The sequence below is a fragment of the Dermacentor silvarum genome, chromosome 3, assembly GCF_013339745.2.
Source record: "Dermacentor silvarum isolate Dsil-2018 chromosome 3, BIME_Dsil_1.4, whole genome shotgun sequence".
NCBI lineage: Eukaryota > Metazoa > Arthropoda > Arachnida > Ixodida > Ixodidae > Dermacentor > Dermacentor silvarum.
In genome coordinates, this window is record NC_051156.1 from 40,372,010 (window position 1) to 40,388,521 (window position 16,512).

The 16,512-nt window shown below is 47.7% G+C and overlaps 1 protein-coding gene across 1 annotated transcript in view; it reads left to right on the top strand.

The window, feature by feature from the left end:
- The window catches only part of LOC119443797 (uncharacterized), a 454,815-nt gene that overhangs the window by 231,268 nt on the left and 207,035 nt on the right, over positions 1–16,512 (top strand). The window contains exon 8 of the mRNA XM_037708465.2: positions 13,830–13,991. Coding sequence (XP_037564393.2) covers positions 13,830–13,991 — 162 coding nt within the window. The remainder of the gene's footprint in view (positions 1–13,829; positions 13,992–16,512) is intronic.

The following is a 16,512-nucleotide window of genomic DNA, read 5'->3' on the forward strand; positions in this document are numbered from 1 at the left end:
TGAGGCGTTCTACTGGCCTGGTGTACAAGAAGTAGTCCGCAGATACGTCAGATCCTGTGACGCCTGTCAAAGGACTTCGCCAAAAAACAAAGTGGGCAAGGTACCTTTGGGACGGATGCTGTTGATCGACACCCCTTTTGAACGTGTGGCGGTTGATATCATTGGACCTCTAACTCCCACTTCTGCAAGCGGCCATCGATATATTCTTACCCTTGTGGATTTTGCGACTCGCTACCCAGATGCTGTGCCTTTGACAGCAATCGACTCAGCCACAGTTGTGGAAGGACTCGTCGAGATATTTTCTCGCATTGGCTTCCCCCGCGAAGTTCTGTGCGACCAAGCTTCATGTTTTACATTGGAGCTCATGAAGGAAGTCAATGAATTGTTGGCAATCAAGCATCTTAGTTGCACTCCGTATCATCCTATGTGTAACGGGATGGTCGAGATGTTTAATGCAACCTTGAAACAGATGTTGCGGAAGCTTGCTCAAGAACAGCCAAAATCTTGGGATCGCTTGCTTGCACCTTTTTTGTTTGCATATCGTGAAGCCCCGCAAGCGAGTTCCGGGTTTTCACCGTTTGAACTCATTTATGGCCGACATATTCGAGGACTTCTGAGCATACTGAAGGAGCTCTGGACTCAGGAGCAAGAAAAACCTTGTTCGCCGATCACTCGTGCCAAGAAACATAAATGAACTTTTTCAAAAGGGGGACTCTTTGTTGTGACAGTGCGCGAAGCCAGTGCAGTACATAAAGTTGGCGACCGGGCCCCGATTCTGCTTCCCACAAATAACAACAAATTACTAATAGAGTGGAAAGGGCCATTTCTGATTACAGGAAAGAAAAATGACTACGATTATTGGCTGGACACAGCGAAAGGCTTTTCCACATCAACATGTTAAAAAAATATGAAGAACGTCAGCTGGAAGAGCTTCCTCAAACATCATCTTTTGTGGTGATCGAGGAAGAGGAGTCCGAGAAGTTATCACCTATATTTACGCTCCATGACAGCTGTGGATTTGACTCCGTAACGATCGGATATGGTATCGAGGAGATTCAGCAAGCCGAAATGACAGAGCCCCTTACTGAGATGACGAAGAATAAAACTACATTGAACAGGGAAAGAGAGGAAGCGTTTGAACGGTCCAAGAAGGCGCTATCCTCTGGACCAATCGTAAAAGCACCTGACCTTGAAAAAGCATTTGTGCTCCGCTCAGACGCCTCAGACTCCTGTATAGGCGCCATTCTTATGCAAGACCATGATGGTTTCCTCAACCCTGTGTCGTATGCCAGTCGTCAACTTCAGCCTCGCGAAAAGAGATACTCCGCAATCGAGCGGGAATGTTTGGCATTCGCTTGGGCGATCGAGAAATTTCACGTCTTCATTTATGGAACCTCATTCGTGGTCCAAACCGATCACCAGCCCTTACAGTATATCTTAAAAGCGAAGCACTTGAACAGCAGAGTGTTGCCGTGGAGCCTTGCATTACAAGAATATTCGTTTAGGGTAGAGCACATTAAAGGCTCTGAAAATGTTGCTGCGAATTATGAGTCGGCTATGAAGATGTCATTTTGTAATAGTTGCCTCGTGATCACTTGACTGTGGAGTTTTTTTTTTTTTTGTCTAGCCTTTTTTTAGCAAAGTAGTGTGTTGTCGCGCACTGAACTTCAGTTTATTTTTCTCCGAAAAACAAACTTTTTCAAAAGGGGGACTCTTTGTTGTGACAGTGCGCGAAGCCAGTGTAGTACATAAAGAGAGCGGTGCGGTGAAGACAACATCGACAGCGAATGGGTGCGGCGAAGACAACATCGAGAGCAAGAAGCCGACGACGAAGAAGCGACGCGCGTGAAATTTGACGCGCCGTCAAAACAAAATACTAAAACGAAAGCGACCATTAACGGCCGTACACGATGGGTGACGTAGGAGAAAAGGAAGGACGAAGAAGAGATATGAACGAGACCCTAGAACGGCATGGTGATGTTCGGACGCAAGCGAGCGCCGAAGAAGTTGGCGTCCGCCGGGAGCGGGAGTAAGCCGTCGGGCCCTGGGCCCGAGCTTCCAGACTCCTACCGGCAGAACCTTGTCTGCCTAGCCTCCGGAGCTAGGACACCGTCCCACCGCGTGACTGCAGTGAGCTGTCGGGCCACGGGCTTGAGCTTCCAGATTCTACAGGCAGAACCAGGACTGCCTAACCTCCTGAGCCAGCAGGTCCCATCGCGTGACAACCTCGAGTTCGCTCAAGGAGCGACGAGTGTCTTCCTTCGACGACGGCTCGGCGTTCCTCATCGACGCGACCATGTGTCCAAACTGTTGGTGAGCCGCACCCCGCTCTCTGTACACTGTCCTTGTGTAGTCGGACATACCTAACAACTGTAGTATTAGAATTGCCGTTACATTAGTTTGTGAGAACCGTCTTTGTTATAAGCAGTATAGAGTGCTCTTTATTGTTTTATCCTTTGTTAATGTGTGCTTTGTTTCCGCTTTCTATATGTAAATATACATTCTTCTTTCACTTCTGAGATCAAACGCTCTCATCCCTCGTCTGAATAGAAAACGTGGATTGGGATATTACTTTAAGTCGCTTTCCACTAACGAACCATGACAGAGCGGTCGAGCGATTGCTGCAAAATGTTTCACGAAACACCTGAAATAAGAACAGAATCCCACAAAACTCCGGCGTCTTTGACAGACTGAGGTACAGGAAAAGCCTTTACTGCTCGAACCTTCTCCTGGTCGGGTTGTACGCCGGAAGCATCGATGAGATGACCTAGCACTGTACTTTGTCGGCGCCCGAAGGGGCTCCATGAAGACAATCAAGAGCGTCGTCGATTCGTGGTAAAAGGTAAACGGCCTTTTTAGTGAATCGGTTTAGGTGGCGGTAATCAACGCAGAAACACAACGAGCCATCTTTCTTTTTGACAAGCATGACCGGCGACGCCTAAGGACTGGACAAGGGCTCAACAACGTCTTTGGCGAGCACCTTGTTTACTTCCTGCTGAATAACTTGCCGCTCTGCCATGGACACGCGATACTGTCGGTGGTGATTGGGAACAGCATCACCAGTGTTTATCCGATGCTTAACAAGGGACGTCTGACCAAGTGGTAAATTTTCAGTGTCAATTGTGCAGTGCGTAGGATGTTTGGTTGTATGGGGCGAACGTCTCAAAGAAGAGGAAGCTTGAGGCACAGCGTACCGGCGGAACAGTCGATAAGGCCAGAATACGTCGTCTGAAAATCGAGCCCGAAAATTGTAGTAACAGGTCAACAGGTCAGCACGGTGAAAATGACTGAAACTTGGCAGCCAGTGATTCCTATGCGAGCAGTGCACATACCACTGACGGCAACAGTGGCGCCAGTGGCGACGCGTACGGCTTGAGTAATGGCGGGCGTAGGAACTTTTTGAGGCGACGATATAGATTAGCGCTCATGATGGGCGCTTGGGCTCCAGTATCAACCAATTCCGTCAACGGTACAACATCTACGTCTACTTTAATTAGGTTCGTGAGGAGCGTCAGCGGATGATTTTGACAGGACGAACGTGATACAGCACTACCTCCAAGAGCTGCATGGCTTAGTTTTCTGTACGGCGGGTTGGCGATAAAAAGCGGAGAGGTTGGGGTGACGGGGAGCGACGGCGTTGAGGCGACGGCGATCTCACGGAGGAGCGGCTGTCAGGGGCATCAGAAGTAGAGTACGGACGGCGAGGTGAGTAACGGCGAGCGTCGGCGTATGGGCGAGGAGCAGGGAATGAGCTCCAGTACGGCGGCATCCAGGTGCTGCGGCAGTGGAGTGATACATGACATGACCAACTCGGTTGCAGCGGAAGCATAACGGTTTGTCGTCTGGGGTTCACCATTCAGCAGGATTGCGTGGTCTGGGAGCGAAATACTGGTCATTGCAGGTTGTGGACATGTGAATGGGTGCCGAATCGGGTCGGCAGACAGAGCAGGCGGTAGGAATGCCAAGGTCCCCAACGTCTTGCCGCACAACTGCTTGAATAACGAAAATAGTGGGGGCCGCTTGGTCAAGGTTCAGTCAAGGGGTAGACGTGGATGAAGGGGGCCCGGACTCGCCACTTCAATCTCTCGGCGAAATATACGCGTGACGTTCTCATTAAATGGCCTCGTGGCGTTAAGAGTGGAGCAAGAGGACGTGGCAGATGTGTTTGGAAGCCGGGTTACTGTGGGACGACGCGGCGTCTTTTGGCTACCTCGAAGCGGCGGCATTCATTGACGATGACGTCGACAGTAGAAACGTCGCTATAGACGAGCAAATTGAAGGCGTCGTCCGCGATTCCTTCTAGGATATGGTCCACTTTGTCGACCTCGGTCATGTGCTCGTCACCTTTCCGGCAAAGCGCGAGCATTTCCTCTATGTAGGAAACATAGATTCAGTCGAATACTGGACGCGGGTAAAAAGATCTCTTTGCGCAGCCTGTTGGTCGCGAAGCCGCTCTTTGAAAATGTCCCAGCTGGGGAGCTCGGCCTCATGGGTGTGAAACCAGACACACGATGTCCCGTCTAAATAAAAAAAATCACATTGGCAAGCATGATGGTAGTGTTCCAGTGGTGGCTTTGACTAACACGCTCACACATGCTGAGCGAGTCGTCGACGTCAACGCCATTTTGGGTAGAGAATGTCCCAGGATCATGGAGACTAGGAACCGTAACGTACGTTGTGGCGGCGCCGCAGGTGTAGGTGGCGACGGGGTGGCTGCATCGGAAGCCATAGCTGAGAAGACGACGGTGCGGCCGCTTTGGAGCTCCGTGGCGAGGACGGGAAACGTTCCACCTCCGCCACAATGTTACGCGAAGGACGTGTCAATTAGACGAGCAACTATTTACAGAATATTTACAGAACTATTTACAGAATACAGAACAGCGGTTGCAGCGCTGACCCGTTGGATTCACAGCGTGAGCCCAGTTTGTTCGTCCTCCTCTTTTCTCAATTCATGGCGCCCGTGCGCCTCGTTCAAACAACCAAATACAACACGCGGGTAGCAATATGAACTAAACGAAACATCAAGATGAAGAAAAAAAAGCATGTCGATAATATAGCTAGAGCTTGTCTACAGTAAAACCAAAATTTGATTGTCTTATTCTTAAGCTCGCACACGGCAAAGACAGTAGAGCGACGGTATTTACAGTAAACATTCAGTTTAAATGTTTTAGAGCGGCCTCCACAACCTCGACCTGTTGCATTCATTTTCAACAATAGGCACAGGAGAATAGTTGAGCACATTAATACGTAGTTGCTTAGTATATATTCATGATTTGAGAAATTGTTTTCAAATACTCGTAACCAGCCTTAAATATTCGGCTTGAGAAGCATCGCTAGCGATTTATTAGAAACATTACAGCCCTCAGCACACACATTCATGTTCCATCTAGTTCGCCATACGTAGGCTTGCATTGGTCAGAACAATTATAAACTTCATGCTGCTTGCATACGTATTGCGGGACAGCTATTCGCTTCGGCTTATTAAACCTGCGAAGTGCAGTAATAACTAAAGTAATTTGGCTTTTTGTACTTGGCACACAGCCGAAATGCAACGGCTGTGGCATAAATTCAAGACGTGACCTCTTGCTTGACAACAGCAGCATTAGTTTCTAAGCCACGATGGCTGGCATGCACTCGCAAAATTCAGCTGTGATAACATATTCGCATCCTAAGGGGTATTTCGCGTTTCTAGAAATTTGGCATCGCCGTCGGATGATTTACCGCCACGAAAACAATGCAACCTCTTATAATTTTTACGCAGCGCCTGCGCATGAACGGGAAAACCGCGCAGCTAAGGGACATTGTAGAGCGCATTTTTGATGAGTAAATGTTGGCGAGTCTGAGTCCGAGCGAGTACTGCTGAGTTGTAGTTTAGGGTGCCTGAGTGGGAATGAGCCCGGTCGAGTATAGATGTGGTTAGTCTGAGGCCGAGGGAGCCCTGAGCAAAAATATATTTTGTGATTGAATCTGAGTGAGTTCTGCTCATTTTGACGACCTAAACACACACACACAAAACATAGCTATATTGGCGGCGGGCATGGCAGTATGAGTCTGGATACACCAAATGGGTGCATGAAACGCGAACCAGCATCAGGAGCGCGGGAGGCGCACTCGTGACGTAGCGTTGCAGGCAATAGGCATTTAGGTGCCGTATCACTACTACAGACACCGCCCGCTTCTTCGCTCAATCGGTAATTTTTCACTTTCGCAAAAAAAAGAAAAAAACGTGGGCAGCTTGCACTAGTGGTGCAAGGCTGGAGTAAACAGCGGAGCTGGTGATCAACCTAGCTTCTTCCAGCTTTTACTAGGCTTGGGTAAGTTTCGCTAAGAAATGGTAACTGCTGCTAGACACGGTATTCCGAATCTGCTCGCCGCCGACGCGCTTCAAGATGAGCGGCTTCTTCTTGGGGTGTCCGGATCTTCTTGGGTTGTCCCATGTCAAGGCTACATGTATTCGCCACAGAGGCAACGAGAGTTCTGCCGCCATCGCGGCGGCTTCGAGCTCCCCGGTAACGTCACCGCCATGCTGCACCTCAACACTTACCGGGGCGTGGCTGGTCGAAACCAGCCGAGCCACCGCCAGAGGCGCCTGCTACATTCTAAAGACACCCCGCGCGTTCGGCGTGAACGCGGAAATATGGGGAAACGCGAACGGCGTCGGCAGCAGCTCTGCACGATGCCTCGTTGTTGCTGCTACAATTGTTTTCTCTCTCTCGCTCTATTTCCTCTTTTTCTCTCCTGAACATAGCGCGCGCACCACGCATGTGCACGGCACGGAGAGGAGGCGAAGCGCACGCCGCTTCACGAGGTGATTGCTAGGCAACGCTCTCGCTCGGCGAGGTTTTTTTTTTTTTTTGATTCAGCAGACACATTACGCCCGGCTTAAACAGCTTCAGCGTTAAACAATAGCAGTTTCGCCCGAAAGACGGAGCATCGATGACGATAGCAATATAGTCGACAGCTATACGAAGCAAGGTTAGTAGTTTTATCGTCCGTATAAACTTCTAAACATAGGCATACTAACTAAATGAACAAGCAAGGTGTCATGCACCCGCAAGCAAACATGAACACATCTCACTCGGTGACCGCCGAAACTAGTTGTCAAAACCTGGAGTGAGGAAGCGTGGCGGCAGCACCAGCAAGAGAATGGACCTTCGTTCTGCGTCTCCGAAAAAACACTGCGTATGGCGGAATGTGTCCCCCAAGCCGATGGCTTTCAGGATACAGCAGGCCGGGTGAGCGAGCACGGCCGCCTGGACCGCCCGAAGGGTGCTAAGAATCTCTGGGTCCGGACAGGCTGCCAATAGAAACTGAACCTGGCAACGTGTTCAACACGCGCATCCTCTCGAGTGAGGCTATCTTAGCAGGACTATTTGAGGAATTATCAGGCATTGCCTGGGATATTATTGGCCTTAGTGAAGTTAGTACTGGGACCTTTCACAGTATTGACTAACGGCCACGTCCTCTGCTACAGAGGTCTTTCAGATAAGAGAGAATTCGTGGTAGGATTTCTATTTCATAGGAACATGGCGGGCAACATGGATGAATTCTACAGCATGAATGACAGGGTAGCAGTCGTCAAAGCTGAGTAGGAGGTACAAAATGAAGGTGCGCAATCAATGCGTAGTACAAGCCTACGCCCCAACCTCCAGTCACGATGATGAAGAAATATAACATTTTTATGAACATATTGAATTAACAATGAGAAAGGTGCAAAATCAGTATACTGTACTCATGGGTGACTTCAATGCAAAATGGGGAGGTAGGTGGGTACAACTTTATTCGACAAAATGTGTCCTTCAAGGGGGGAGGTTGTCTGTCAGGTCATGCCTGCTGGCCACCTCCCCGGCTATGTCAATGACCCGGAGCTGAAAAAGCAGGTTGGTGAGTAAGCAATTGGCAACTACGGCATCGATTCTGGGAACGCAAGAGGAGAGATGTTGGTAGAATTCGCGGAAAGGAATAGGCATCGAATAATTAATACCTTCTTCAGAAAGTGTAGCAACATTCCGTGAACCTGGAAAAGCTCTAATGGAGAAACAAGGAATGAAATAGATTTCATACTCTCTGTCGATCCAAGCATAGTGCAGGATGTAGAAGTATCATGTAAAGTGCAGCGACCATGAGTTAGTGAGGTCTAGGATTTCTCTGAATTTGAAGAAAGAACGAACTTTGTCATGAAGAAACAGGCCAACCTAGACGCAGTAAGGGTAAAAGCAGACCAATTCAGTCTGGTGCTCGTTAACAAATATGCAGCTTTAGAACTTCTTCAGAAAGTTTAGCAACATTCCGTGAACCTGGAAAAGATCTAATGGAGAAACAAGGAATGAAATAGATTTCATACTCTCTGTCGATCCAAGCATAGTGCAGGATGTAGAAGTGTCATGTAAAGTGCAGTGACCATGAGTTAGTGAGGTCTAGTATTTTTCTGAATTTGAAGAAAGAACGAACTTTGTCATGAAGAAACAGGCCAACCTAGACGCAGTAAGGGTAAAAGCAGACCAATTCAGTCTGGTGCTCGTTAACAAATATGCAGCTTTAGGACAGGAAAATGAAGACAACATAGACGTAATGAATGAAACCGTAACTAGGCTGATCTCAGAAGCAGCAAATGAAGTGGGAGGTAAGGCACTAGGGCAAATGTAGGTAAGCTCTCCCAAGACACAAAAGACCTAATAAAGAAAAGACAAAACATGAAAGCGTCCAACTCAAGAGATGAGATAGAATTCGCTGAACTGTCAAAACTGATCAACAACAAGAAACTAAGGAGTATTCGCAATTATATTGTGGCAAACATTGAAGCCGTAAAATATAACGCAGCATGAAATCAGTAGGAAACCTTGGTATAGGACAAGGCAAGATGTTTGCACTGAAAGATGCAGGGTAATATCATCAGCAATTTCAAAGACATAGTAAAAGCAGCGAAAGAATTCTATACTGACATGTACAGTGACCAAAACAGCCAAGGTACTTTAATTAGAAGTAGTGATGAACCGGATACAGAGGCTCCCTCTATAACTAGTGATTAAGTTAGAAGGGCCTTGAAAGACATGACCAGGGGAAAATCTGCTGGAGAAGATGGAATAACAGTCGATTTAATCAAAGATGGAGGAGATATGTTTTAAAGCTTGCGGCCCATTTATACGCAATGCCTCACGACTTCAAGTGTACCAGAAAGCTGGAAGAACGCCAACATTATACTTATCCATAAAAAGGAAGACGTTAAAGAATTGGAGAATTATAGACCCATTAGCTTGCTTTCAGTATCGCATAAAATATTTATCAAGATAATTTCCAATAGAATCAGGGAAACACTTGGCTTTAGCCAACCAAGAGAACAGGCTGGCATCACGAAGGGATATTCTACGATGGATCATATCCATGTCATCAATCAGGTAACAGAGAAATGAAAAAGGTGCAAACTCAGTATACTGTACTCATGGGCGACTTCAATACAAAAGTGGAGATGTAGGTAGGTACAACTTTATTCAACAAAAGGTGTCGTTCAAGGGGAGAGGTTGTCTGTCAGGTTTGCCTGCTGGCCACCTCCCCGGCTATGTCAACGGCCCGGAGCTGAAAAAGCAGGTTGGTGAGTAAGCAATTGGCAACTACGGCATCACGAAGGGATATTCTACGGTGGATCATGTCCATGTCATCAATCAGGTAACCGAGAAATGAGAAAGGTGCAAACTCAGCATACTGTACTCATGGGCGACTTCAATGCAAAAGTGGGGATGTAGGTAGGTACAACTTTATTCGACAAAAGGTGTCGTTCAAGGTACAATCAACCTCTCTATATTGCTTTCATAGGTTATGAAAAGGCATTTGATTCAGTAGAGATACCAGCAGTCATAGAGGCATCGCATGATCAAGGAGTACAGGAGACATACGTGAATATCTTAGCAAATATCTACAGATTCCACAGCTACCTTCGTTCTCCATAAGAAAAGTAGAAAGTTACCGATCAAGAAAGGTGTAAGGCAAGGAGAGACAATCTCTCCAATGCTATTCGTTGCATGCTTAGAATAGGTATTCAAGCTCTTAGACTGGGAAGGCTTAGGAGTGACGATCAACGGCGAATATCTCGGCAACCTTCGGTTTGCAGATGATATTGTCGTATTCAGCAACAATGGAGACGAATTACAACAAATGATTGAGGACCTTAATTGAGAAAGTGTACGAGTGGGGTTTAAGACGAATATGCAGAAGATCAATATAACGTTCAATAACATGGCAAGAGAACAAGAATTCAGGATCGCCAATCAGCCTCCAGAGTCTGTAAAGGAGTCATTTATCTAGGTCAATTACTCACAGGGGACCATGATCACGAGAAATAAATTCCAAGAAGGATAAAAGTGGGTTGGAGTGCATACGGCAGGCACTATCAAATCCTGACAGGGAGCTTACCACTGTCTTCGAGAAGAAACGTCTACAATGATTGCACTCTACCGGTGCTATCATATGGGGCAGAAACTTGGAGGTTAGCAAGGAAGCTCAATAACAAGTTAAATACCACACAAAGAGCAATGGAACGAAAATGTTAGGCCTAACGTTAAGAGACAGGAAGAGAGCGGTGTGGATCAGAGAGCAAACGGGAATAACCAATATTCTAGTTGAGATTAAGAGAAAAAAAAGGAGCTGGGCAGGCCGTGTAATCGGTAGGATGGATAACCGGTGGACCATTAGTTACAGAATGGATACCAAGAGAAGGGCAGTCGAGAACGGCAGAAAACAAGGTGGGGTGATCAAGTTAGGAAATTTGCAGGCGCAAGCTGGAATCGGCTAGCGCAAGACAGGGGTAATTGGAGGTCACAGGGAGAGGCCTTCGTCCTGCAGTGGACATAAATATAGGCCGATTATGATGACTGTTGCTTCGGTAGAGCGACCGGTCATTCCAAATGCTCAGTGCCTAGCGCAACCCTCGAGAAGAACTAGGTGAGGTGGGCATTCAGAATTGCTTGTGAATCGTAGTTCAATTGAACGTCGCCGATGTAGCTTTCGAACGCACACTACGTGCCTTGAATGACCAAAAATGCCAATTGCAGGGACCATGACATCGAGCAGCTAGCCTCGGCTTGCCAGCCTCCTAGGCTGGCAAAGTCCAGTCTGGAATGTCAAGAGGCAATCTGTGCAATGAGTCTTCCGGAGTAGGACATGTAGGGTTATTGGGCTTTTTCAAACACAGTATGCTACGCGGTAGGTTTTAGATCTGCCGTCTTCGGGCGCTCTACATTCCACGCGCTCAGCGCGGAGAAATTATCAATTTCTCATTACGTGGTCCGCCTTTTTATATTTATGAGACTTCTTTTTTTATCACTACGATTCAAGATACTTGACGCTCGCTCTTAGATATTTTCCATCCTCCATGCTTGATGCTCATTAAAGCTTGATTGACAGAAAATATGGTTTTCAGCATTGTCACTGCGGGAATTGCGCATCTTCACTTATGATACATCTATAGTGTCATAGACAAAACTATGGTTGATTTCGTGGACCAGACAGGACATAAGGAATTCTCGGCGCCTAGCGTTATGTCCGACATATGGAAAAGCATTACAGCCAGCTTGACTTCGTGCGGTTCAACACTAAATTGTGCATAACTGTCATTACGTACAGGCAAGCTCCTTTGCGCACAGTTCCAGCAGGGAAAGCTTTTGTTTACGAGGAAAGCCTCCATTTAGTACACTGCTGGAAAGACTGATCTATCCCGAACAGCCAAAAATGCACATATGCAAGAGAAACAAAAGCGTGGATACACAGGTATGCATTGTCAAACTTTTTAAAGATCCCTTTTGCTCATTTTATCTTTACGCTAAATAAAACTAGCATTGCCATGGTCGAGCGCCATAATTAATTGGTCTTTATCGACATCGTGATGAACAAAGATTAAGGAAATTTCTTGCATAATAACGATTATGGTGCGCACTCTTTTCTAAATCATTAGTGTTTTAATCCTTCGGCATTCCCTATAAAATGCATATGTTACATATGAATGTATTTTTTAATTGATATGCTCAGTTCAAAAGAACGTCTGTGAAAACTGGGGGTCAAGAATACCTTTCTGGGTCTGATTGTGTTTAGTCTGAGTGAATCCGGCGGAGTAGATTTTGCTTAGTTCGGGTCCCAGTCACCCCGGCTATCTGGTGAGTCCGAGTTCACCCGGCTGAGTAGAATTTTTGTGAATCTGAATCCGCGTGTTCCTGGCTCATTGTAGTTCTGGTGAGTCTGAGGCCGAGTGAGCCCGGCTAAGTAGAATTTTGGTAAGTCTCACTCCAAGTAAGCCGAGGTGAGTACAGATCAGGTGAGTTTGAATCCGAGTGAGCCTGGTTGAGTATAGTTCTGATGAGTTAGTCCCAATCATCCCGGCTGAGAATAATTCTGGCGGGCCTGGGTGAGCCCGGCTGAGTATTATCGTGAGTCTAAGTGGAAGTGAACCGGGCTGAGTAGAAGTTCGGTGAGTGTCACTCCGAGAGAGCCGAGCTGAGTAAAGATCTGGTGAGTTTTATTTCGAGTGAACCTGCCTGAGTATCGTTCTGATGAGTCAGTCTGAGTGCTGCTGACTCAGTATAATTTCGGCGAGTCCGCGTGAGCCCTAAGCACAAAAAAAATCTGAGGATACCCTAGCACTTCTTATGAGTTGTGTCCAATTCAACGCCGCTGAGCCTTCCTTCGAGTTATATGAACTGCTCGCGGGCAAGCGAGCGCATTCCGACGCTTCGCCAACGCCTCCTGGATAGCACAAGGCTAATGTGCCTCAATCCATGAAGTCACGCTACCTTCCATGACTGCCATAGAATCTAATCGGAATGCTACCAAATAAGCCGCGGTGATTTTGACGTCATCGCTTATGTCACGCAGGGCTTGGCAATAGCAATTTCGGTTCAAGCAGCATGACGTAATAAAGTAGAGTGCATAGGCCTGCTATCTAGGAGGCGCTGGTTTAGGCAACTGGGTAAGACACATGGCTTCTGAACCTAGGGTCGTAGGTTGGAAACTCACGACCGCCAACGTTTTAGGCATGAAATGCTTTTAGCTCCCGTTGTCGGCCACTTTCAAGTGACCTTGAGCCAAAATACAGAGCCGTTATCCGGGCACTCAAACGAGAACATCCAGGCATCGTTGTGAGAACAAAACGAGATCATCCGGACAACCGCTATAAAGTTGAGAAAATGTGGTCTTTGGCCCCCAACCTGTTGTACAGGACCGCATTACATACGCTAGTTACTGCACAAACAATTACAAAAAATATTGCTTCCGAGTGCTTCCTTGTGTTTTTTTTTTCACTCAAGCTGTAACTTCTAGTAGGCTGAAGTTTTATTTTCCTTTCAAATGTATATTTGTTATTGTATGTACACCGTGGCTGATAATTGGCCCAACGTGTGCTTGTTAAGTATAAGAATCCAGCTTGATTACAACAACCGGGTGGCATGAAAACTTCGCAACGGATCAGGTACCCTTAGTGGTGCTTTATAACCTCCAATGAAGCTAGTGATACAACAAAGCGTCTTTGCCATGAAGGTACACCCTGCGCACCCCCCCCCCCCCCCGCCGTTCACCTTTCAGCAGCTAAGGTAGCGTTACGAAGGGCTTTTTTTATGCAAAGCCGCGCACCTGAATATAAGCCAAATAAGAAGTCCAGCAGACTGCTTAAAGAACCAGCACTGTGCTTTACTGCAAAACTTCGGCGGGCCAGCATTGGCTGACGCGAAGCTGTCGGAAGGGCTTGTAGCGTGCTAGCGTACAGCTCTTCCGTCGACCAGGCATTGAGTGCGCGAAATCTGCAGTATGCTTATGGGAATGCACAGTGAGCACTTCTGGTTTTTTCGTAGGTTTTCCCTCCACGGTTCTTCGGGCGGGCGATTGACATAAGCAACCCCAAATATCTTGAAACTGTGGCAGCTGGCTTTAAGCAGATAGCTTCTTTGCTGCCTGGCTCTTGCTGCGGGGACGATGGAAGCCAGATACACAAATTCGAAGTAGAGTTGCTGACGGTAAGTGTGCTTGCTTTTACCTATGTAGAATAGCAATATATATCCCCAAAAAACTGGGCCTAAGTAGAGGCACACCCAGTGCGTTCTCTACGGGAGGACGGCTGAGATCTTCGATCACAGCATATTGGTAAAATGCAATAATTTGATGCGAGTGCGCCAAAAGCAGCCAATAGATCAGCTGATTCGTGATAAAATGGCATTTAACAGCTTGCATCAAGCATGAGACTCACCTCACATTTCTTTATTAACGCCCGATTTCGAGACGCGGAACTGCACGCTTTTGATGATCTCAATTGTGTGCAGAAATTTTGGCAAATACGGAACTTACGTGATAAGTATTGGACCTCTTTGCATATTTCTGCGCGGAATTGGCCGGACAACCGGCCAATTCTGTGGCTTAATTAGGTTCTTGAGGCTGAACGTTAAAAAAACGCAATCGAATTATAGGGCTTTCGAGGCTGTTCATCTCTTGTAGCACACTTCCACGCGTTATACGCATCAGAACTTGTCTTTTTCGGTGTTGAATTAAATACATAAATTTTACGTGTCAAAACCGCAAACCGATTGCGAGACATTTGGATTACGGATTGTTTTGACTACCTGGGTTCCTTATCGTGCACCTCATGGTACCCGAATGTTTTTTTTTTTTTTTTACATTCCGTCTTCTTGTACTGGTATTTACACTGCTGCATTCTAGAAGCCAGCGTGTGCGCCCTCGAGATCGGAAAGCGGCCTACCTCTACATCTATGGTATTTTTGTTGCCGCGCTCGAACGCAGAAGCGAAATCTCGTGGCGGTGTTCGGGCACGCCCGTGGTTGTTGTTTCAAGGTAAAAAAAGATTTCCAGACTGTATACATGTTAGTCATACCATGTAAATAGTGCAAATTTTATTGTACTGCATTGTATGCACTGAAAGCGTCTATTCACCATTAGTACAATGTTTTCGGGCTGCGCCTAGTTTGCCTGTCTGTCACGCGACCTCACTGCTTTTGTAGTTCAGTTGTTGCCTTAGCGATTTGAAATAAACTACTGTTCGTTTCACACGGCGCGTACACAATAAGCTGCAAGCGGCGACAAAGCGCTGTGCCCAACGGCTGTGCCAACATCTTTATACGTCACCATTCCCATAGGCTGCCGGTCATATTCGCAACCTGGATGGGTGGGTTTGTACGTGTTGGTATGCTGACACATTTTACAGCGTAAGCTGTTGTGGGCTCATTCCAATAGCCGTTCCGGTTCACGATGTCGCCACCGCCGCTGCCCTTGGACGATCCTAGCCTCCGCCAGTATAGTGGCACCATCTAGTTAAGGTACCTGCAAACGCAGAGTACACAGGTGCAGACGACGTGATGCGATTCAGACGAGGCGCGCATTCAACGCGAATCCGAAGTTAGATGTGCGCCACGTATTCTGGATAGCTCTTCCAGCGGTCGTGCCTCTTCGGTACACGTTATGGCGTCGCCTCGCAAGGTACGAACCACTGCTGAAGAAGCGAATCGTAGAGCTACGTGCGCGGCTACAACCAGGTATCGTTGGGCTCAGCAGACTGCTGTGCAGATAGCATTACAAGACGCACCTCGCCGTTGACGCCGGGCGGACAGTTCAGATCATTCTCGTCAAAACTAGGCGAAGAGACTTTGTCACGAAGACCCTGGTGTGCGTGGTGCCGAATTTGCAGCTACTCTTGAGCCGCTCCGCCCGCTTACGCCACCGTAACCGCTTGAGCCGCTACGCCACCGTAACCACTTTCGCCGGAAATGCTAAAAAAGTACCGGCTTCCCGCCGGGATCGAAGTTGCGCCCGCTGCGTGTGAGCCAGATACTCAACCACTGAGCCACGCAAGCGCTTGCTATCGGGCAGCGGAAAAATAAGGCTAGCGCGCAGGGGCAGACGACCCGAGCCTTCGCCAGTATGGTGGCGCCATCTAGGTAAGGCACCTGCAAACGCAGCGTGCGCAGGCTCAGACGACGAGATGCGATTCAGACGAGGCCCGCAATAAACGCGATTCAGAGCTGCCCGAGCTGCCGAGACATCCGCCAGTATGGTGGCGCCATCTAATTAAGCTACCTGCAAACGCAGCGTGATCGGGCTCAGCAGACCCCTGTGCAGAGAGCATTACAAGCTGCAGCTCGCCATCGATGCCGGTTCCGATCGTTCCCGTCAAAACGAGGTGAACAAACTGACGCGAAGACCCTGTTGTGCGTGGTGCCCAACTTGGAGCTACTCTTGAGCCGCTTTACCAGCTTACGCTGTGACTGTGCTGCGTGTGCCGCGCGGGCCTGTGACTTTCATCTTAATTCCTGTGATGTGCTGTTTATCGCTGCGTCAAACGTGAAACAAGGGACGGTACATTCGCTACAGCATACACAGCCGCCACGCTCAGTTAGAAACCAACGGTGTCAGCGATGGCATCCGCGTTTTTACGGGAGAACAACACGGCCTTTAAATGAGCGCTTATGTGAGCACAGTTTCTCTAATAATGCTTTATTACACGCGCAAACTAAGTATGATGAAGGTAAC